The sequence below is a fragment of the Coregonus lavaretus genome, assembly GCF_964263955.1.
Source record: "Coregonus lavaretus genome assembly, chromosome: 22".
Taxonomy (NCBI): domain Eukaryota; kingdom Metazoa; phylum Chordata; class Actinopteri; order Salmoniformes; family Salmonidae; genus Coregonus; species Coregonus lavaretus.
The window spans coordinates 44,126,983-44,150,828 of NC_140009.1; the positions used below are offsets into that span (position 1 = coordinate 44,126,983).

General features: G+C 41.9%; 1 protein-coding gene across 1 annotated transcript in view; it reads left to right on the top strand.

Annotated features, from left to right (window-relative positions):
- Nucleotides 1–2,022: 2,022 nt before the first annotated feature.
- Nucleotides 2,023–23,846, top strand: part of LOC311149395 (espin-like) — a gene marked incomplete at both ends in the record, with an annotated part of 121,377 nt that continues 99,553 nt past the window's right edge. The window contains 2 exons of the mRNA XM_084186573.1: nucleotides 2,023–2,316; nucleotides 18,587–18,780. Coding sequence (XP_084042699.1) covers nucleotides 2,023–2,316; nucleotides 18,587–18,780 — 488 coding nt within the window. The remainder of the gene's footprint in view (nucleotides 2,317–18,586; nucleotides 18,781–23,846) is intronic.

The following is a 23,846-nucleotide window of genomic DNA, read 5'->3' on the forward strand; positions in this document are numbered from 1 at the left end:
AGTGCCCCACCTCACTAATGCTCTTGTGGTTGAATGGAAGTCCCCGCAGCAATGTTCCAACATCTAGTGGAAAACCTTCCCAGAAGAGTGGAGGCTGTTATAGCAGCAAAGGGGGGACCAACTCCATATTAATGCCCATGATTTTGGAATGAGATGTTCGAAGAGCAGGTGTCCACATACTTTTGACAATGTTTCTCACTGGAGAAAGCATCCGAGCGAGCGAGACAGCTCCCCTCTGTCTCTGTATGTGTAGCCCATCTAGGCCTATCTGATGCTGTCTGGTCAAAAATATTATGACATTTTTGCCGCCCGTAGCATTGAATGCAAGGGAAGCCAATAATAACCAATCAGCGTTGAGCTAAACTGTGAATGGTCCTGGTGCACCCAAAAGAAAGTGTCAAGGGAAGCCAGTTTGGATTTGGCTTCACACCAATCACATCAAGAGCAAAACATCAAATGACAGAAAATAATTGTGTTGTTGTCCTCCGGTGGCTAGCTAGCTAGCTAAAAGTGTCCCTTTCCTAAATTAGCCATGGATGGAGATAGGGATTTGGACTTGTGGGTTTTACTTAATTATCCTTACTGGCCAATGATTATAACTGCGATTCTGATCCAACCATAAATTCATAGGTTGTGCCCCTGGCCTGAGGGGATGGAAGTTCAATATGTAGCTAGATGTAGTAGGCTAATGTAAACTAGCTGGGTCCTCATTGCCCATGAAAGGAAGTTAGGCTATCGAGCAAGCATTATAGCCAGGTAGCCTATGAAAACAAAAACTAAAAGCATACTGTATGACGGAGTCATAGATCGTTTTCTCAACATGAAAGAGAGGAGGATGGCATTGCACGAACGAACGCAGGCACACACAGAAATCAGAACCATGTACAGCCAAATCATATTTGATTGGACTAAATTGTTTTCGGTATCTTTTAGTTGTCACTGTATTAGACTAAGCATATGTGATTTGATGACATTGAAATGTAGAAATTGAAATTGTTCTGGAATAGTGGATGCAGCTCCTGTTTTCTTTGCGACATGCGGTAACTCTGTGGTTCTAAATAAATAGTAGTTTAGTAGTCCGAAAATGTTGGAAACATTAACTTGCTTAACCATGCTGTGGGTTATGTAACTGTTTGTTACATGCAATATGCCTCATGGATTTCACTGGACAGAGGTTGCTCTCAGGTTTTGTGATGAAATAAAGGTGTGGTTGAATTTATTCTACCACTGTGTCTTCTTATTGTCTCGACCTAATCACGGTTGCAATAGAGCAAACAACGCAATTATTGTAATATGGGTCAGTGTATAAGGCTGTAGCTAGTTTGGTGCAAAAGCCTGCACAACAAGTATCTATCCGTTAGGACTGGCCACCCCTGACATAGGCTACTGTCCCTTTAACTACTAAGGACCAACATATTACTGCAGGAGTGATCCTCCCATTGATGGATTATTTAATAAGTGGTGAGTCCCATTGTCGCGTTAGGACTGGCCACTCCTGACATAGGCTACTGTCCCTTTAACTACTAAGGACCAACATATTACTGCAGGAGTGATCCTCCCACTGATGGATTATTTAATAAGTGGTGAGTCCCATTGTCGCAATCTGCGGCCACAGATACAGGATTCAAGACAGTTGCGCGCAAACATTTTCGTAGCTAATTTAATGGGCTTAAACTTCGAAAACGTTCTCAAAACAGAGAAATAATGAAGAAAGAAGGCGCTATTAAAACCAAGGAATATCCCTGCAGCAGGTGTTTGAGCTATGGTGTTGAGGCAGAGGAGAACAAGGTAGCTGTCAACTGAACATTATCGTCGTGCGCAATTACAAATTACCCGTACGCAATAATGATGTTTGTAACTTCATTCACTCAATTATACTAAAAGTGACTGGTAATTGGTCAATTCTGTGGATATTAAGTAAAATAACATTTGTTTTTAAGAAAATAGTTTCAGAGTTAAATAGAGATTAACCTCATCAAGATGGTACGTTTATAAATCCGGAGGAGTTGTCGAGCCGCAGTTATGGCGGTGGAAAGGACACTGATTGCCGCAAGGCAGGGGGATGTACAAACTCTGAAAGTGCAATTAGAGGAGAAAGAACTGAACAGCGGCGTAAAGGACCTTCTGGGAGCCTCACCTGTCCACTATGCCGCCCGTGCTGGAAAACTGAATTGCCTACGTTTCCTCGTGGAAGAAGTGGGTTTACCGGGCAACAGTCTTGCGAATAATGGCGCCAGCCCCGCACACGACGCTGCTGCCACTGGCAACCTATCCTGCTTACAGTGGCTATTAACTCAAGGTGGATGTCATACTGTGGTGAGTGAAGTTATTTTCTTGCCTCACAGGCCTATAGTACAGTAGCTTTTTAAATGGTCTGATTGGTTCCCTAATACAGTCATCACGTAATTCATCACAGGCCTCTTTAAAAAAAAATCATTTTAACCAGTCAGAGCTTCTGAGGTCTATACGACAACGTCTAGAGCAGCCAAGTCAAGGACTACAGTGTTTGGAATTTCTGATCTGATCCATTAGTCCTGCAGCCTAGACCTGAAAAACATGTATGTCACCCAAGAGTAGTCCTCTTGGAATAGTCCCTAACCATCTCCTCTCAGTCAGGTCATTATTAACTTGTCTGTCAAATTGAGCATATTGCCACATTTCCAGCCTGAAAATTCCATTAATCACTTCTTCACACCACTTCAACATACTAACACAATTAGTCACTCAGACAGTTCTTTGACATTTGTGGTAGGCCTAAGGGGATAATCTTTGTCTATACTACGCTACTAGGCTTGTGCAGGCTTTTGTCTCAATGAACAACACATGGGATCATTGTAATAGCTATATCAGGGCTAAAGGCACACCTGTTGCAATTGAGAATACCTGATATTGTTATTAGTGATTACACTAATTATCATCAAGCCCCATTCAAAGGGAAGTATATAATTACTCACCACAGCAGGCACTCCAGTGTACTAAGTTCCATACTTATATCCATAAAGTGCATAGCAATGTCACATATCTGCTGGACAAATTGTATATGATCTTTACAACCGCTTGAGAAAAACAGTTATTTGTCTGACCCCTTTCTCTGAGTTTGAAGTGTTATGGCCCCAGACCCCAGGTACCCATGTTGACTGTGTATGGACTGAACAATTTGAAAAAATGTGGGAGGAAAGGGTCATATTTTGGTAAAAGTGCATTGAATACCAAATGGTGCAGGTCACGTGTTTGGCCAGTAATCAACCGACTATCTGAAAAAATTATGAATGTAATGTTCTTGGGAAGAACTGATTATTACTATAGGGTGAAGAATACTTTAATTTTCCTTCCACTATTTGAATTATAACAAGCCTGACTTGTCCACAAAACAGCATTTGAGTCCAATACATCTTCGTAATTTCACACTAGTCAGTAGTGACATTGGCTACAAGATTTTACAATATCCTTCTCGGTTAAAAAGTTACAAGGATGTATTCAGCGCTAATCAACATATTGTCAGAAATTTCAGAAATGTATCATGTGTTGCGCTAATATGTTGGATAGATGTCGAAAGAGGCTTACAGGAGACGGAAATACAAAAAGTGTCACACTTCTTCTGAATTCACCCTACATTCTTATGTGTTTAGAAAAGAAACCACTGATATAATAGTTCATTGTTTTGGCTCAGTCAATTAGCCTCTAGTAACGTTGCGTTAAACTGCTTCTTGTTGGTACTTGAAGAGTGTTGGCTGTACAAAGGATTTGCAAGGGAGGAAACCCTATATATAGCACATTCAAACAGGGATTAGAAATACCCAGAGGTGGGACTAACGCTGTGGCAGCCAGTGATTGTCAAGCAAAACACATTTAGCTTCCAAGCATAGCCTACAAGCCACTGGTGCAGACCTTTTGGAACATCCTACATTTAAAGTCTAAGTCCATGTAATATAGTGTACACCATCAAAATAAATCCATTTATTTTAGATGGGTCTAAAGAAACATGATACAAAGAAATGTAGTCTATTTCAGAAGAATGGAATAGCATACTCTTGAGTTGCCCTGATCTGGCTATGCCATATGGCTGTGGGCTACACTAGTTCATTTAGCAGACAAGATTTGCTTAGAATTCTGTGGCGTTATTTTATACTATGAAGAATGCAGAAATGCCAACGGGGGCGGTGTTGCGGTCTATATTCAGAACCACATTCCTGTAAAGCTTAGAGAGGATCTCATGTTAAATACTGTTGAAGTAATCTGGCTACAGGTTCATCTGCCTCACCTAAAGCCCATTCTTATGGGAAGCTGCTATAGGCCACGAAGTGCTAACAGTTAGGATCTGGATAATATGTGTGAAATGCTTGATAATATACAGTGAGGGGGGAAAAAGTATTTGATCCCCTGCTGATTTTGTATGTTTGCCCACTGACAAAGACATGATCAGTCTATAATTTTAATGGTAGGTTTATTTGAACAGTGAGAGACAGAATAACTACAAAAAAATCCAGAAAAACGCATGTCAAAAATGTTATAAATTGATTTGCATTTTAATGAGGGAAATAAGTATTTGACCCCTCTGCAAAACATGACTTAGTACTTGGTGGCAAAACCCTTGTTGGCAATCACAGAGGTCAGACGTTTCTTGTAGTTGGCAACCAGGTTTGCACACATCTCAGGAGGGATTTTGTTCCACTCCTCTTTGCAGATCTTCTCCAAGTCATTAAGGTTTCGAGACTGACGTTTGGCAACTTGAACCTTCAGCTCCCTCCACAGATTTTCTATGGGATTAAGGTCTGGAGACTGGCTAGGCCACTCCAGGACCTTAATGTGCATCTTCTTGAGCCACTCCTTTGTTGCCTTGGCTGTGTGTTTTGGGTCATAGTCATGCTGGAATACCCATCCACGACCCATTTTCAATGCCCTGGCTGAGGGAAGGAGGTTCACACCCAAGATTTGACGGTACATGGCCCCGTCCATTGTCCCTTTGATGCGGTGAAGTTGTCCTGTCCCCTTAGCAGAAAAACACCCCCAAAGCACAATGTTTCCACCTCCATGTTTGATGGTGGGGATGGTGTTCTTGGGGTCATAGGCAGCATTCCTCCTCCTCCAAACACGGCGAATTGAGTTGATGCCAAAGAGCTCGATTTTGGTCTCAACTGACCACAACACTTTCACCCAGTTCTCCTCTGAATCATTCAGATGTTCATTGGCAAACTTGAGACGGGCATGTATATGTGCTTTCTTGAGCAGGGGGACCTTGCGGTCGCTGCAGGATTTCAGTCCTTCACGGCGTAGTGTGTTACCAATTGTTTTCTTGGTGACTATGGTCCCAGCTGCCTTGAGATCATTGACAAGATCCTCCCGTGTAGTTCTGGGCTGATTCCTCACCATTCTCATGATCATTGCAACTCCACGAGGTGAGATCTTGCATGGAGCCCCAGGCAGAGGGAGATTGACAGTTATTTTGTGTTTCTTCCATTTGCGAATAATCGCACCAACTGTTGTCACCTTCTCACCAAGCTGCTTGGCGACGGTCTTGTAGCCCATTCCAGCCTTGTGTAGGTCTACAATCTTGTCCCTGACATCCTTGGAGAGCTCTTTGGTCTTGGCCATGGTGGAGAGTTTGGAATTTGATTGATTGCGTCTGTGGACAGGTGTCTTTTTATACAGGTAACAAGCTGAGATTAGGAGCACTCCCTTTAAGAGTGTGCTCGTTACCTGTATAAAAGATACCTGGGAGCCAGAAATCTTTCTGATTGAGAGGTGGTCAAATACTTATTTCCCTCATTAAAATGCAAATCAATTTATAAAATTTTTGACATGCGTTTTTCTGCATTTCTTTGTTGTTATTCTGTCTCTCACTGTTCAAATAAACCTACCATTAAAATTATAGACTGATCATTTCTTTGTCAGTTGGCAAACGTACAAAATCAGCAGGGGATCAAATACTTTTTTCCCTCACTGTATATCTGACCAAATTATGAAATTTGAATTCCGTAAAGTGAGTGTGGAAGTTGTGAAAAAATTGTCTATCAACAATGACAAGCTATCGGGGTCTGACAACCTGGATGGAAAATTACTGAGGATAATAGCGGACGATATTGCCACTCCTATTTGCATGTCTTCAATCTAAGCCTACTAGAAAGTGTGTGCCCTTAGGCCTGGAGGGAAGCAAAAGTCATTCCGCTACCCAAGAATAGTAAAGCCCCCTTTACTGGCTCAAATAGCTGACCAATCAGACTTTTACCAACCCTTAGTAAACTTCTGGAAAAAATTTGTTTGACCAGATGCAATGCTTTTGTACAGTAAACAAATTTACAACAGACTTTAAGCATGGTTATAGGGAAGGACATTCAAAAAGCACAGCACTGACACAAATTACTGATTGGCTGAGAGAAATTGAGGTAAAATATATTGTGGGGGCTGTTTTGTTAGACTTCAGTGTGGCTTTTGAGATTATCGATCATAGTCTGCTGCTGGAAAAACGTGTTATGGCCTTGGCAGCAGCTAATGGGGATCCCTAATAAATACAATTGAACATAGCTGATTTAAAATAGAAAGGATATTTTCTCAACGGAGTGCGGCTGTTCTGTGTTGAGCGATTTAACAAAGAAACAGGGACTCCTATATGCTTAATTTGGAGTTCTTTATGTAATTTAGTTGTGATACAAATGTTGGCATATATGTTTAGATTTTTAATTCATTCTAAGGCTGCATGATGTGCCAGTAATGATTTTTTAAAAAGTTGCGTGAAAGGCATGAGCTCTGCTTAGTTTTTTGCACAGGCTGTACATACTTCATCAGTCTCTCATTCTCAATTTGACAAGCACTTGGTAATGCCTCGAATTTCCCGGCAGTATCCCCTTTGTGTGGCTGTAATACCCCCTAAAAAAATCCATGGCTTTTGTGGCCGTTGTGCCCTTGGGCTAAATATTATAATTCCCTTCTCCCGGCTGCGTGCAGAACACCTCTGTCACATGGCTCTCCGTCACGTGATCGGGTCTTTCTCAAGTGAAGACGGACACATCGGGGTCGCAACTGCGCGCGTCCTTATCCAATTCCGAGGTGCATATTGAAGATACAGTGCATTCGGAAAGTGTTTTGTTACGTTACAGCCTTATCCTAAAATTGATTTAAATAAATACAAATCCTCATCATTCTACACAGAATAATACACCATAAAGGTTTTTGAAATTTTAGCAGATTTATTAAAAATAAAAAACATACCTTATTTACATACAGTGGGGAGAACAAGTATTTGATACACTGCTGATTTTGCAGGTTTTCCTACTTACAAAGCATGTAGAGGTCTGTAATTTTTATCATAGGTACACTTCAACTGCGAGAGACGGAATCAACTGTGAGAGACAAAAATCCAGAAAATCACATTGTATGATTTTTAAGTAATTAATTTGCATTTTATTGCATGACATAAGTATTTGATACATCAGAAAAGCAGAACTTAATATTTGGTACAGAAACCTTTGTTTGCAATTACAGAGATCCTACGTTTCCTGTAGGTCTTGACCAGGTTTGCACACACTGCAGCAGGGATTTTGGCCCACTCCTCCATACAGACCTTCTCCAGATCCTTCAGGTTTTGGGGCTGTCGCTGGGCAATACGGACTTTCAGCTCCCTCCAAAGATTTTCTATTGGGTTCAGGTCTGGAGACTGGCTAGACCACTCCAGGACCTTGAGATGCTTCTTACGGAGCCACTCCTTAGTTGCCCTGGCTGTGTGTTTCGGGTCGTTGTCATGCTGGAAGACTCAGCCACGACCCATCTTCAATGCTCTTACTGAGGGAAGGAGGTTGTTGGCCAAGATCTCGCGATACATGGCCCCATCCATCCTCCCCTCAATACGGTGCAGTCGTCCTGTCCCCTTTGCAGAAACGCATCCCCAAAGAATGATGTTTCCACCACCATGCTTCATGGTTGGGATGGTGTTCTTGGGGTTGTACTCATCCTTCTTCTTCCTCCAAACACGGCGAGTGGAGTTTAGACCAAAAAGCTCTATTTTTGTCTCATCAGACCACATGACCTTCTCCCATTCCTCCTCTGGATCATCCAGATGGTCATTGGCAAACTTCAGACTGGTCTGGACCTGCGCTGGCTTGAGCAGGGGGACCTTGCGTGCGCTGCAGGATTTTAATCCATGACGGCGTAGTGTTACTAATAGTTTTCTTTGAGACTGTGGTCCCAGCTCTCTTCAAGTCATTGACCAGGTCCTGCCGTGTAGTTCTGGGCTGATCCCTCACCTTCCTCATGATCATTGATGCCCCACGAGGTGAGATCTTGCATGGAGCCCCAGACCGAGGGTGATTGACCGTCATCTTGAACTTCTTCCATTTTCTTTTGTTGCCTTCTCACCAAGCTGCTTGCCTATTGTCCTGTAGCCCATCCCAGCCTTGTGCAGGTCTACAATTTTATCCCTGATGTCCTTACACAGCTCTCTGGTCTTGGCCATTGTGGAGAGGTTGGAGTCTGTTTGTGTGTGGACAGGTGTCTTTTTATACAGGTAACGAGTTCAAACAGGTGCAGTTAATACAGGTAATGAGTGGAGGCTTCTTAAAGAAAAACGAACAGGTCTGTGAGAGCCGGATTTCTTACTGGTTGGTAGGTGATCAAATACTTTTGTCATGCAATAAAATGCAAATTAAAAAACCAAGCCACGAGTTCGAAGGAATTGTCCATAGAGCTCCGAGACGACAGGATTGTGTTGAAGCACAGATCTGGGGAAGGGTACCAAAACATTTCTGCAGCATTGAAGGTCCCCAAGAACACCATGTTCTCCATTTTTAAATGGAATAAGTTTGGAACCACCAAGACTCTTCCTAGAGCTGGCCGCCCGGCCAAACTGAGCAATCGTGGGAGAAGGGCCTTGGTCAGGGAGGTGACCAAGAATCCTATGGTCACTCTGACAGAGCTCCAGAGTTCCTCTGTGGAGATGGTTGTCCTTCTGGAAGGTTCTCCCATCTCTGCAGCACTCCACCAATCAGGCCTTTATGGTAGCGTTGCCAGATGGAAGCCACTCCTCAGTAAAAAGCACATGATGGCCCACTTTCACATTCTCTGGTCTGATGAAACCAAGATTAAACTATTTGGCCTGAATGCCAAACGTCACGTCTGGAGGAGACCTGGCACAATCCCTACGGTGAAGCATGGTGGTGGCAGCATCATGGTGTGGGGATGTTTTTCAGCGGCAGAGACTGGGAGACTAGTCAGAATCCAGGGAAAGATGAACGGAGCAAAGTACAGAGATCCTTGATGACAACCTTCTCGAGAGCGCTCAGGACCTCCGACTGGGGTGACGGTTCACCTTACAACATTACCACAACCCTAAGCACACAGCCAAGACAATGCAGGAGTGGCTTCTGGACAAGTCTCTGAATGTCCTTGAGTGGCCCAGCCAGAGCCCGGACTTGAACCCGATCGAACATCGCTGGAGAGACCTGAAAATAGCTGTGCAACGACGCTCCCCATCCAACCTGATCGAGCTTGAGAGGATCTGCAGAGAAGAATGGGAGAAACTCCCCAAATACAGGTGTGCCAAGCTTGTGTCACACCCAAGAAGACTTGAGGCTGTAATTGCTGCCAAAGGTGCTTCAACAAATTTACTCAGGAAAGGGTCTGAATACTTATGTAAATGTTTTTTTTTTTTTTAAACCTGTTTTTCCTTTGTCATTATTGTGTGTGTGGATTGAGGGGGGGAACAATTTAATCCATTTTAGAATAAGGCCGTAACATAACAAAATGTGGAAAAAGTCAAGGGGTCTAAATACTTTCCGAATGCACTATATTGGAAGACCTGTCCACATCTGCTATCCCCCATAGTACAAAAGTTGACCTATTCTGTGCTAGAAATAAATATTCCAAACAATGTCTGGGAAAGTTGTGGGATGCGATAGATCACAAATTAATACATCGCTAGCATAAAAAAATCTGTTTTAAGCAATGATCCTGATGCAAAAGATGAGAACGTTTAGTTTAAAATGTTGATAAACTATTAGGCTATTTCTTCACATAAGTGCAGCAATGTGCATACGGCAGTAGGCTTTAACTGCGAATGTTCCATTAGCAGGAAAACATCATTCTCAAATGTGATTTATGCATGTATTCCTATTATTATAAAGGTGCATTTTTATGGTGAAAATGATCTTCCCCGAACTTGAAACTCACGCGCTGCGGATTTATGCCAGTTAGCCTCTATACCTGTTGTAAAGCGGATTAATATGCTTCATTTTTAAGACGTTATTTGGTCACTTTAGTTGTGATACAAACCTTATTAAAACATATAGGCCTATGGGCTAGGCTACATGAGGTGTGCGACTATGACTTAGAAAAAGTCCCCCCCAAAATAATGCGCTGTTTGCCTTAAACTGGGCATCATTCACAAGTGATAGGCTAATATTGTCACCATCACACTATTCTTGATTTAATCTTGTCTTTACATATACCAAATGATATGTGAAATTTTGTTTTGATTTCGAAAGGTGCATGATAATGGTCTATTCTCGAAACAGGGGCAGCGGGAAAAACAAATGTCATCTATGCACTTAAATAGAGAATGGAGGATGCTTTTCACGTGGTTCATTTTAATGTCAGCCAGGTAGGCTATACTCCTGTTGTAAAGAGAAGCAATGAGCTTCATATTAGGAAAGTTGAGAAATAAATATAGTAGGCCTAGCCTATAGAAAGCTGATAGGATACTCTTAAAAAGAGGCCATCACTGTTTTCTCACGCAATTGCATAGCGTATACAGTGAGGGGAAAAAAGTATTTGATCCCTTGCTTATTTTGTACGTTTACCTACTGACAAAGAAATGATCAGTCTGTAATTTTAATGGTAGGTTTATTTGAACAGTGAGAGACAGAATAACAACAACAAAATCCAGAAAAACGCATGTCAAAAATGTTATAAATTGATTTGCATTTTAATGAGGGAAATAAGTATTTGACCCCCTCTCAATCAGAAAGATTTCCTGCTCCCAGGTATCTTTTATACAGGTAAAGAGCTGAGATTAGGAGCACACTCTTAAAGGGAGTGCTCCTAATCTCAGCTTGTTACCTGTATAAAAGACACCTGTCCACAGAAGCAATCAATCAATCAGATTCCAAACTCTCCACCATGGCCAAGACCAAAGAGCTCTCCAAGGATGTCAGGGACAAGATTGTAGACCTACACAAGGCTGGAATGGGCTACAAGACCATCGCCAAGCAGCTTGGTGAGAAGGTGACAACAGTTGGTGCGATTATTCGCAAATGGAAGAAACACAAAAGAACTGTCAATCTCCCTCTGCCTGGGGCTCCATGCAAGATCTCACCTCGTGGAGTTGCAATGATCATGAGGAAGGTGAGGGATCAGCCCAGAACACGGGAGGATCTTGTCAATGATCACAAGGCAGCTGGGACCATAGTCACCAAGAAAACAATTGGTAACGCACTACGCCATGAAGGACTGAAATCCTGCAGCGCCCGCAAGGTCCCCCTGCTCAAGAAAGCACATATACAGGCCCGTCTGAAGTTTGCCAATGAACATCTGAATGATTCAGAGGAGAACTGGGTGGAAGTGTTGTGGTCAGATGAGACCAAAATCGAGCTCTTTGGCATCAACTCGCCGTGTTTGGAGGAGGAGGAATGCTGCCTATGACCCCAAGAACACCATTCCCACCGTCAAACATGGAGGTGGAAACATTATGCTTTGGGGGTGTTTTTCTGCAAAGGGGACAGGACAACTTCACCGCATCAAAGGGACGATCGACAGGGCCATGTATCGTCAAATGTTGGGTGAGAACTTCCTTCCCTCAGCCAGGGCATTAAATGGGTCGTGGATGGGTATTCCAGCATGACAATGACCCAAAACCCACGGCCAAGGCAACAAAGGAGTGGCTCAAGAAGAAGCACATTAAGGTCCTGGAGTAGCCTAGCCAGTCTCCAGACCTTAATCCCATACAAAATCTGTGGAGGGAGCTGAAGGTTCGAGTTGCCAAACGTCAGCCTCAACCTTAATGACTTGGAGAAGATCTGCAAAGAGGAGTGGGACAAAATCTCTCCTGAGATGTGTGCAAACCTGGTGGCCAACTACAAGAAACGTCTGACCTCTGTTATTGCCAACAAGGGTTTTGCCACCAAGTACTAAGTCATGTTTTGCAGAGGGATCAAATACTTATTTCCCTCATTAAAATGCAAATCAATTTATAATATTTTTGACATGCGTTTTTCTGGATTTTTTTTGTTATTCTGTCTCTCACTGTTCAAATAAACCTACCATTAAAATTATAGACTGATCATGTCTTTGTCAGTGGGCAAATGTACAAAATCAGCAGAGGATCAAATACTTTTTTTCCCTCACATTAGAAATGTTGTGCAACATGAGCTCATGGGCTCTCATGAAGTGTTTCATTAGATTTTCGATTACATTTGCATTGACGTCGGAGTGATTAGAGGGACAATGGAGTACTAGGCTGTTATCAAGTTTGGTAGGCTACTAATGACCATCAGCAGCGTTTGGGAAAAGGCTAATTAACTTGACTAAACGGTCACGTGGAATTTCACTGCCTTCATGATTCGTGACCGCCGGTGTGGCGGTAATACGGTCACCGTAACAGCCCTAGGTGGGACCAAGTCACTATTATTAGAGTCACAAGCAAGTCACAAGGCCCGAGTCCCAAGTAGAATGGGTCAAGACTCGAATCAAGTCCAAGTCTAAGAGCGAGTCGAGTCACAAGTTTCAGTCTCAAGTCAAGTAAAAAAATATATACAGTACCAGTCAAAAGTTTGGACACACATACTCATTCCAGGGTTTTTCTTTTCTTTTAACTATTTTCTACATTGTAGAATAATAGTGAAGACATCAAAACTATGAAATAACACATGGAATCATGTAGTAACCAAAACACTGTTAAACAAATCAAAATATATTTTCAATTTGAGGTTCTTCAAAGTAGCCACCCTTTGCCTTCATGACAGCTTTGCACACTCTTGGCATTCTCTCAACCAGCTTCATGAGGTAGTTACTTGGAATGCATTGCAATTAACAGGTGTGCCTTGTTAAAAGTCAATTTGTGGAATTTATTTCCTCAATGTGTTTGAGCCAATTAGTTGTGTTGTGACAAGGTAGGGGTGGTATACAGAAGATAGCACTATTTGGTATATGGCAAGAACAGCTCAAATAATCAAAGAGGAACAACAGTCCATTACTTTAAGACATGAAGGTCAGTCAATCTGGAAAATGTCAAGAACTTTGAAGGTTTCTTCAAGTGCAGTCGCAAAAACCATCAAGTGCTATGATGAAACTGGCTCTCATGAGGACCGCCACAGGAAAGGAAGACCCAGAGTTACCTCTGCTGCAGAGGATAAGTTAACTACACCTCAGATTGCAGCCCAAATAAATGCTTCAAAGAGTTCAAGTAACAGACACATCTCAACATCAACTGTTCAGAGGAGACTGCGTGAATCAGGCCTTCATGGTCGAATTGCTGCAAAGAAACCACTACTAAAGGACACTAATAAGAAGAAGAGACCTGCTTGGGCCAAGAAACACGAGCAATGGACATTTTAGATCGGAGAAAAAATTTGAGATTTTTGGTTCCAACCGCTGTGTCTTTTGTGAGACGCAGAGTAGGTGAACGGATGATCTCTGCATGTGTGGTTCCCACCGTGAAGCATGGAGGAGGAGGTGTGATGGTGTGGGGGTGCTTTGCTGGTGACACTGTCTGTGATTTTATTTAGAATTCAAGGCTCACTTAACCAGCATGGCTACCACAGCATTCTGCAGTGATACGCCAGTCCCACTGAGCCCAACCCAGATGGGATATAATTTGTTTTTCAAGAGGACAATGACCCAAAACCTCCAGGCTGTGTAAGGGCTACTTGACCAAGAATAAGAGTGATGGAGTGCTGCATCAGATGACCTGGCCTCCACAATCACCCGACCTCAACTCAATTGAGATGGTTTAGGATGAGTTGGAACGCTGAGTGAAGGAAAAGCAGCCAACAAGTGCTCAGTATATGTGGGAAATCCTTCAAGACTGTTGGAAAAGCATTCCAGGCGAAGCTGGTTGAGAGAATGCCAAAAGTGTGCAAAGCTGTCATCAAGGCAAAGGATGGCTATTTGAAAAATCTCAAATATTTTGATTTGTTTAACAATTTTGTTACTACATTTCATATTTTTGTCTTCACTATTATTCTAAGAATTTCATTTAAGTTGGACCATCCTGTTACTCTGTTCAAACCATCGTGTTATGCTACTCTCATCACCCCACTGGGGAACCATCGATACGGCTGGCAAGCCTATCTTCAAAGAAGCATCTTCAAGAGCGAATGGAAGGATAATCAACTCTTTAGTTCTGTTCAGGACTACACGACAAGTCACCGGACAACTACGAAGAAGGACAACAGGAGAAGAGTTGTTGGAACCATTTCGGACAATCAGAGCCTTACAAGCGTGCCGCGAAAGGGCCCAACCCCCTTTCCAAGGCTGCCCCGTTCACTGAGAGATCCCCGGCGAACCCAGGCATTTCACGTAAATACATTCAGTAGTACTTGCTCAAAGCGTGTGGTGGTTTGTGTGCAAAGTATATGGTTACTGTAGGAGAGAGTAGATTCTGAATGTGGCAATGTTGAGTCTCTCTCTCCCTCTCCATCGCTTCTTTAACTAGCACCCATGTTGTCATTCCGCTAGGGACCTGTTTTCAATGTATTAAGTCTCCAGTCAATAACCGGTGCAGAGTGTGTGTTTTTATACTGTGTTCCCATTTCAATTAGCTATTAAATAAATAATTAAACCAATTTGTGTAGTACTGAATCATAAGTAAGGCTCAGGTTTTTGCAGATGCAACGAGGTTATGACTGTTCAGAATATGATACGAGGTTATGATTTAATAAGTTGACTGTTTATAGATGTGATAGGTAAAGACCTTTTTAGAGTTTAATTTGGGAGATGGTAACTCTTTAAAGAACCGCTCTCGTGGTGCCCCAGATCCTAATGAGTTAATTGTTACATGATTAATTTTAATTGGGTAACAATTAATTAAACATAGTTAATTAGAGAAATAACAGTCTTCAGATTTAATGTTAGTCAAGTCACGACACGAGTTCCCAGTTGTCTTGAACGCACTGAAGTCGGAGATTTCCCAGTTTTGAATGCAGCTATGGGACACAGACACATGGAACTCTGACATAACCCAGGAAATATGAACAAAGGAAACATACATTTAATTAAATAAACAGAACTTCTACCTCCATGAGTCTTGTGAACATTCATTCGCACAATAAACCTCACGCCACTCCGAGGGTAAGAAATGGTTGGCTAAATGAAAATGTATCGCAGGTCTATCAAACATGAAACAGAAATGTCAATGTGTTGCAATAAACGGTATGGGGATGGAATGATGAAACTACGGCTGTCCTCGACCCCCCCCCCCCCCCCCCCCCCCCCAAAAAAAAATCTTGGTTGACCGAGAGTCGTCTGTTCTTTCGCCCAATCGGTTGGTTAACATTTTAAATAGTGTGTGTCTATGGAAAAATACACGACGTTTTGAATAAAATCAACTATATATAGGCTACTGATCTTGTCTGATGCTTTAAGCACTGCGACTAATATATATTAATAAAGAGGGAGCCAGAGATCAATATAGCCTAACCAGAAGAAACAAAACCTGTCCGCATGGCCTGTCTGCAAGGAACTTGAAACATTGTATTAACTAGCCTGATCGTGTTAGCAAACTTGCAACATTGTATTACATATTTTGGGCCCTCAGTTTCCTGTGCCAGTGAGCTCCGGACAGACAGACACAGCTGTAGACTATTTGCGCAAGGGATAAGAAGTAACAAGGTAAGGATTAAAAAGTAATCAAAGGCCTATTTTTATGACGTTTCCACCGGATCAGAGCATTACTTTTTTTTAATCTTTCTCTGAGTGGTTATCGAAAAGTAGGGCGCTGGAAAGATGTTTTTCAAATAGGCTACGTTGAGGAATTTCTTTCTCAATGGATGTAAAAACAGACTTTGTTTCCTGGCTGTTTTTGAGGCAAATAATTTTTTTTATTTCAAAAGCTACACAGTGATGGTCAGTTTTAAGACAATCAGAAATAGTATCAGATCCCCAAATGGGCACATTTTATAGGCCTACATTTGCGCGCAGGCCAGGTAGCCTAGGCCTTTTTCTATGCGTAATAAGGTGCGTGTCCTTACTCAAGATTGACAGAAGCGCTCCAAACAAAAGACAATGAATAAATTGACATCTCGTAAATGGAATGAAATAAACCACAACTTTTTTTCTCACAAGTGTTGCCTAGGTTGTGCGCTCTGCAAACAATGTGTCCACTCCTACAATGACAGCGGTAAGACTATATTATAATAATAATAATAATAATCATATATTACATGCATTAACAGAAATTACCGTAAGCAAACAAACATCGTAGATTAGAAATTATGGGTATTAACGGTAAATGTGAGGAAAGCAGCAGAAAAGTAATTTTGTAAGCTACTTTATTAACAGGAGCTGATAAAGCGCGAGAGGGAGAGAGGTGCTGCTCTAGCAGGCGGGGAGGGGTCGGACTGTGAGCAAGTGACGCAGGAAGTAGAGCGGGGGAGACGACAGCAACCAACCAAGCCGACTCGCGCTATAGTCAACTAATAGCTACAATAGCTAGGTTATTTATCATCAAATATGAGTATGAAGTACTTGTCTTGACTGCATCAAACCATATCTTCAATCTAAGCCTTCTAGAATGTGTGTGCCCTTTCTAGTCATTCCACTATCCAAGAATAGTAAAGCCCCCTTTACTGGCTCAAATAGCCGACCAATCAGCCTGTTACCAACCCTTAGTAAAAATTGTTTTGATGCTATTTTACTGTAAACAAATTGACAACAGACTTTTAGCACGCTTATAGGGAAGGACATTAAACAAGTATCAATCATAGTCTGCTGATGGAAAAACGTATGTGTTATGGCTTTACACCCCCTGCTATATTGTGAATAAAGAGTTACCTGTTTAACAGAACAGAGGGGGTTCGTTAATGGAAGCCTCTCCAACATAATCCAGGTAGAATCAGGAATTCCCCAGGGCAGCTGTCTAGGCCCCTTACTTTATTCAAATTTTGAGTAAAGCCAGTGTGTCTATGTATACGGATGACTCAACACCATACACGTCAGCTACTACAGCAACTGAAATTACTGCAACACTTAAAGAGCTGCAGTTAGTTTCAGAATGGGTGGCAAGGAATAAGTTAGAAATATTTAGGACTAAAGCTAAAAGCATTGTATTTAGGACAAATCATTCACTAAACCCTAAACCTCAACTAAATCTTGTAATAAATAATGTGGAAATTGAGCAAGTTGGTGACTAAACTGCTTGGAGTAACCCTGGGTTGTAAACTGTCATGGTCAAAACATGTTGATACAACAGTAGCTAAGATGGGGCGAAGTCTGTCCATAATAAAATGCTGCTCTGCCTTAATAACATTATCAACAAGGCAGGTCCTACAGGCCCTAATTTTGTTGCACCTGGACTACTGTTCAGTCATGTGGTCAGGTGCCACAAAGAGGGACCTCAAATTACAATTGGCTCAGAACAGGGCAGCACGGCTGGCCCTTAAATGTACATGGAGAGTTAACATTAATAATATGCATGTAAATTGCTCAAAGTGGAGGAGAGATCGACTTCATCACTACTTGTTTTTGTAAGAAATGTTGACATGCTGAAATGCACCGAGGTTTCTGTTTTTTAAACTATTAGCACACACCCATGCATACCCCACAAGACATACCACCAGAGGTCTCTTCACAATCCCCAAGTCAAGAACTGGGAGGCGCACAGTACTACATGGAACTCTATTCCACATCAAGTAACTGATGCAAGCAGTAGAATCTGATTGATAAAAGAAAACGGATACAAATACACCTTATGGAACAGCGGGGTCTGTGAAGACACGCATACGCACACACACACTCTACACACACACACACACTGCAATATTGTTGTTTGGTAGTATTATACAATTTGTATTGCAGATATGTAGTGGCGTAATAATGTACTGTTTTATCTTTTTTGTTTTATGTGTGATGTAAGTGCCTTAATGTGTTTGGACCCCAGGAAGAGTAGCTGCTGCCTTGGCAGCAGCCAATGGGGATCCCTAATAAATACAGATACAAACCGGGAGAAGCTGCTACTTAACATTCTGAACGCACTGCAGCCTCAATTAGCCTAACTAGCTAACGTTTGCTAGCCTAATTGAGGCTGCAGTGCATTCAAAATATTAAGTAGCAGCCTTATTTATCAGGTTTACCCCATCTCTTTTCCATAATGGTTTCATATCTGTTTTTAAATGACTTGAATCCGTTTCAGGCAGACTTGAATACAGAGCATAATGATGGTCAATGTCATCTTTTTTAATGCTGTATGGAGCTATTTTGTAGTTTAGAAATGGTACTCTTTTGTTCCTGACATAAAGGTGAAGTGAGTTCAGTGAATTGATTGGTTTGTGCTAATGTATACCTTGTATCGGCCAGTCCTTTGTACACGCGTACATGATCTAACACGTGTCCTTGATCTAGACAACTACTAGGATGTAACCGTTGAACTAACCCGACGATTTTGCAGGACCGGGATAGGTCTGGCGCCACCGTTCTCCACCTCTCCTCACGGTTCAGCCATCACGAGATCACTGATTGGCTGCTGAAGAGCGGGGAGGCTGATGCCGGGGTGTCCACGGAGACTGGGGCCCTGCCTGTCCACTATGCTGCTGCCAAGGGAGACCTGCTCTCCCTCCGACTCCTGTTGGGACACATCCCAAAGTAAGAGTGCCAATGCTAATACTAAGCTACCCCACTTACCTAGCCATTATCCACACACAGCGCTAATGTGGCTAACCCTGACAGGATTTTGAGATGTTTGAGTGTTATTTTTTTTCTTACTAACACTTAAAGCTAACCCAAATAAGAGTCCCAACCTCAATAGTCACCTTAAAGCCCAAATGCAATTGTTTTTATATCAATATCAAATAACTTCTGGGTAACAATTAAGTACCTTAGCGTAATATATTTCCTTTTAAAACGCACAAAAATTATTTTTTTGCAAAAAACAATTTCTCAAGTAAGAATTTTGCTAGGACTGTCGGAGTGGTATGAGTGGGAAGCGGAAAACTGAAAACTAGCTGTTATTGGCAGAAGTTTTTAACTGTCAATTAACCAATTTACCGCATGGTGAGATCACCATGGAAAGTTGAAACTCTCACCCATGCCAACCTGCTGATTAGAAGGTCCTGTGTAGATTGTATTTTCAACCAGCAAATATTAGGAAATAAGACTGTTAAAAAATTGCACACTTGTACAGTGTTAGTTTCATCAGCTATTGTACAATATGATATAAAACACAGGAAAAACTCAATTTTGACTGCACTGGGCCATTAACCATTGTGCCGAGCTTTACTTCACAACCCAATACTCGTCCTTATCCTGTCCCCTTGAACTTGAACTTTGTTTATGTTATCCTATTGTTTACAATTTCCCTACACCGAACTCTCGCCTCTACTATAAACTTTTCCCTAAGGCTCAACTTAACCTAACACTATCTAGACCTAAAGTGCACACTAAGACATGGCAGCCATCTTTTTCACTTTCTTGGTAGCCTACTGTGGGCCTTAGGCATTCCGCCTAGAAGTCACCACCCACAGGGCACAGACGTCTAGTTTTGATTTACATTTGGTTGTTGTCAACTAACGTGAATTAAACATGAAATCAACAAACGTCACAATGTCATTGGATTTAGGTTAAAAGATCAGTGAAAGAAATTAACAATTCCCTTATGTTGATTACTTTTTGAAATCCAATCAGTTTTCCACATTGGTTCAATGTCATCACATGTAATATTTTTGGTTTAAATTACGTCTAAACAGGGTTGATTTAAACCAGTTTCTGCCACAGAATATGTTACAGGTACGTTGCTATTTTACACAGAGCTGAAGTCACAGCATTTTTGGGGTATTACATGCAGAAAATCAACTGCCTTGACTCAGTTTTCTGTAATAAAAAGACAAATAAAAACCATACATACATACATACATACATACATACATACATACATACATACATACATACATACATACATACATACATACATACATACATACATACATACATACAGTGGGGAGAACAAGTATTTGATACACTGCCGATTTTGCAGGTTTTCCTACTTACAAAGCATGTAGAGGTCTGTAATTTTTATCATAGGTACACTTCAACTGTGAGAGACGGCATCTAAAACAAAAATCCAGAAAATCACATTGTATGATTTTTAAGCAATTAATTTGCATTTTATTGCATGACATAAGTATTTGATACATCAGAAAAGCAGAACTTAATATTTGGTACAGAAACCTTTGTTTGCAATTACAGAGATCATACGTTTCCTGTAGGTCTTGACCAGGTTTGCACACACTGCAGCAGGGATTTTGGCCCACTCCTCCATACAGACCTTCTCCAGATCCTTTGGGTTTCGGGGCTGTCGCTGGGCAATACGGACTTTCAGCTCCCTCCAAAGATTTTCTATTGGGTTCAGGTCTGGAGACTGGCTAGACCACTCCAGGACCTTGAGATGCTTCTTACGGAGCCACTCCTTAGTTGCCCTGGCTGTGTGTTTCGGGTCGTTGTCATGCTGGAAGACCCAGCCACGACCCATCTTCAATGCTCTTACTGAGGGAAGGAGGTTGTTGGCCAAGATCTCGCGATACATGGCCCCATCCATCCTCCCCTCAATACGGTGCAGTCGTCCTGTCCCCTTTGCAGAAAAGCATCCCCAAAGAATGTTTCCACCTCCATGCTTCACGGTTGGGATGGTGTTCTTGGGGTTGTACTCATCCTTCTTCTTCCTCCAAACACGGCGAGTGGAGTTTAGACCAAAAAGCTCTATTTTTGTCTCATCAGACCATATGAACTTCTCCCATTCCTCCTCTGGATCATCCAGATGGTCATTGGCAAACTTCAGACGGGCCTGGTCATGCGCTGGCTTGAGCAGGGGGACCTTGCGTGCGCTGCAGGATTTTAATCCATGACGGCGTAGTGTGTTACTAATGGTTTTCTTTGAGACTGTGGTCCCAGCACTCTTCAGGTCATTGACCAGGTCCTGCCGTGTAGTTCTGGGCTGATCCCTCACCTTCCTCATGATCATTGATGCCCCACGAGGTGAGATCTTGCATGGAGCCCCAGACCGAGGGTGATTGACCGTCATCTTGAACTTCTTCCATTTTCTAATAATTGCGCCAACAGTTGTTGCCTTCTCACCAAGCTGCTTGCCTATTGTCCTGTAGCCCATCCCAGCCTTGTGCAGGTCTACAATTTTATCCCTGATGTCCTTACACAGCTCTCTGGTCTTGGCCATTGTGGAGAGGTTGGAGTCTGTTTGATTGTGTGGACAGGTGTATTTTATACAGGTAACGAGTTCAAACATGTGCAGTTAATACAGGTAATGAGTGGAGAACAGGAGGGCTTCTTAAAGAATAACTAACAGTTCTGTGAGAGCCGGAATTCTTACTGGTTGGTAGGTGATCAAATACTTATGTCATGCAATAAAATGCAAATTAATTACTTAAAAATCATACAATGTGATTTTCTGGATTTTTGTTTTAGATTCCGTCTCTCACAGTTGAAGTGTACCTATGATAAAAATGACAGACCTCTACATGCTTTGTAAGTAGGAAAACCTGCAAAATCGGCAGTGTGTCAAATACTTGTTCTCCCCACCCCCCTTGGCATTTTTCCTATTTTGTTGCCTTACAACATAGAATTAAAATAGTTTTTTTGGGGTGGGGAATACACAACATGCCTACCACTTTGAAGATGCAAAATATTTTTTATTGTGAAACAAACAAGAAATAAGACAAAAAAACAGAACAAAGTCAATACTTAGTAGACCAACCTTTTTGCAGCAATTTCAGCTGCAAGTCTCTTGGGGTATGTCTATAAGCTTGGCACATCTAGCCACTGAGATTTATGCCCATTATTCAAGGCAAAACTGCTCCAGCTCCTTCAAGTTGGATGGGTTCCGCTGGTGTACAGCAATCTTTAAGTCATACCAGAAATTCTCAATTGGATTGAGGTCTGGGCTTTGACTAGGCCATTCCAAGATATTTAATTGTTTCCCCTTAAACCACTAGAGTGTTGCTTTAGCAGTATGCTTAGGGTAATTGTCCTGCTGGAAGGTGAACATCTGTCCCAGTCTCAAATCTCTGGAAGACTGAAACAGGTTTCCCTCAAGAATTTCCCTGTATTTAGCGCCGTCCATCATTCCGTCAATTCTGACCAGTTTCCCAGTCCCTGCTGATGGAAAAACATCCCCACAGCATGATGCCACCACCATGCTTCACTCTCTTGGCAGGTTTGTGGTGCCATATTCTTTCCATTTTTTAGTAATGGATTTAATGGTGCTCCGTGGGATGTTCAAAGTTTCAGATACTTTTTTATAACCCAACCCTGATCTGTATTTCTCCACAACTTCATCCCTGACCTGTTTGGAGAGCTCCTTGGTCTTCATGGTGCTGCTTGCTTGGTGGTGCCCCTTGCTTAGTGGTGTTGCAGACGCTGGGGCCTTTCAGAACGTGTGTGTGTGTACTGAGATCATGTGACACTTAGATTGCACACAGGTGGACTTTATTTAACTAATTATGTGACTTCTGAAGGTAATTGGTCACACCAGATCTTATTTAGGGGCTTCATAGCAAAGGGGGTGAATACATATGCACGCACCATTTTTCAGTTATTTATTTTTTAGAATTTTTTATAACAAGTAATTTTTTTCATTTCACTTGTTTTGTGGATGTCCATTACATGAATTCCAAATAAAAATGAATTTACATTACAAGTTGTAATGCAACAAAATAGTAAAAACGCCATGTGGGATGAATACTTTTGCAAGGCACTGTATACGTGTATATCCTATCTGTCAGTGGCATTTTAGGATGAGGGAGAACAATTGATTTGTTTTATGAGCATGGCCTTATTTCTATTAGAGCATATTAGATTGTCATTCATATTCCATTCACCCAGTTCAATGTAACAGTGGTAGGTTTAGGCTACTACATGATACTCGAATTTCCCCTAATACCCATCATGAGGTTGCTACAACCTAGCCTATGAGTGAAAGTTTTACAATGTAGGTGCACAGGTCGAGAGAGAAATTTGAGGTGACAGTGACACATTCAATACCACCTTGCACACTTGCTTGCATCTATCTTATATAGGGTGTAATCATTAGTCTGACAGTTGCAAACAAGAGTTTCTATTGGACAAATTCAAGTATGTTTATCCCCATTTTTGTTCCATTTGCTTCCGTTTTAAGAAACGTTTTTCAACAGAATCGGCGGAATGAATACACCCCTGATCACGCGTAAACACATTTCACTCTCATAACAGCCATGTTGTATTCCTTCTCACAGCTATGCGCGCTCGTCCTCTCACCTTTTCCCTTCGCTTGTGGACTTCAATGTACAACACATCAGCTGTATGTGACCAGGTGGGAAAAAAACTTTCCTAACCGCTACATCGTTGTCACCATATTAGCTAAAGTCATAGTCAACATAGCTAATACAACTAACGCGTTAGTAAACCCGCTACAATCATGCAGTAATGTTAGTGTACGTAGTTTAGCTCTTAAACCGCTGGGCTCCGGTGGCAATAAATTAGTCAAACCAAAAGCTTACCTTGAATTGGAAGAGTTCCAGTGTTGTGTTGTATAGTCATAGCCAGCTAGCTAACATAGCATTTCTCTGTTTGAGCAGGGCATTTGAGTAGGCTAAACTAGCTAGCTGCATTTGCTAGCTAAGTAAGTAAGAAAAGAAAAAGAAACGATCTCTCTTGCTTCTCCTTCA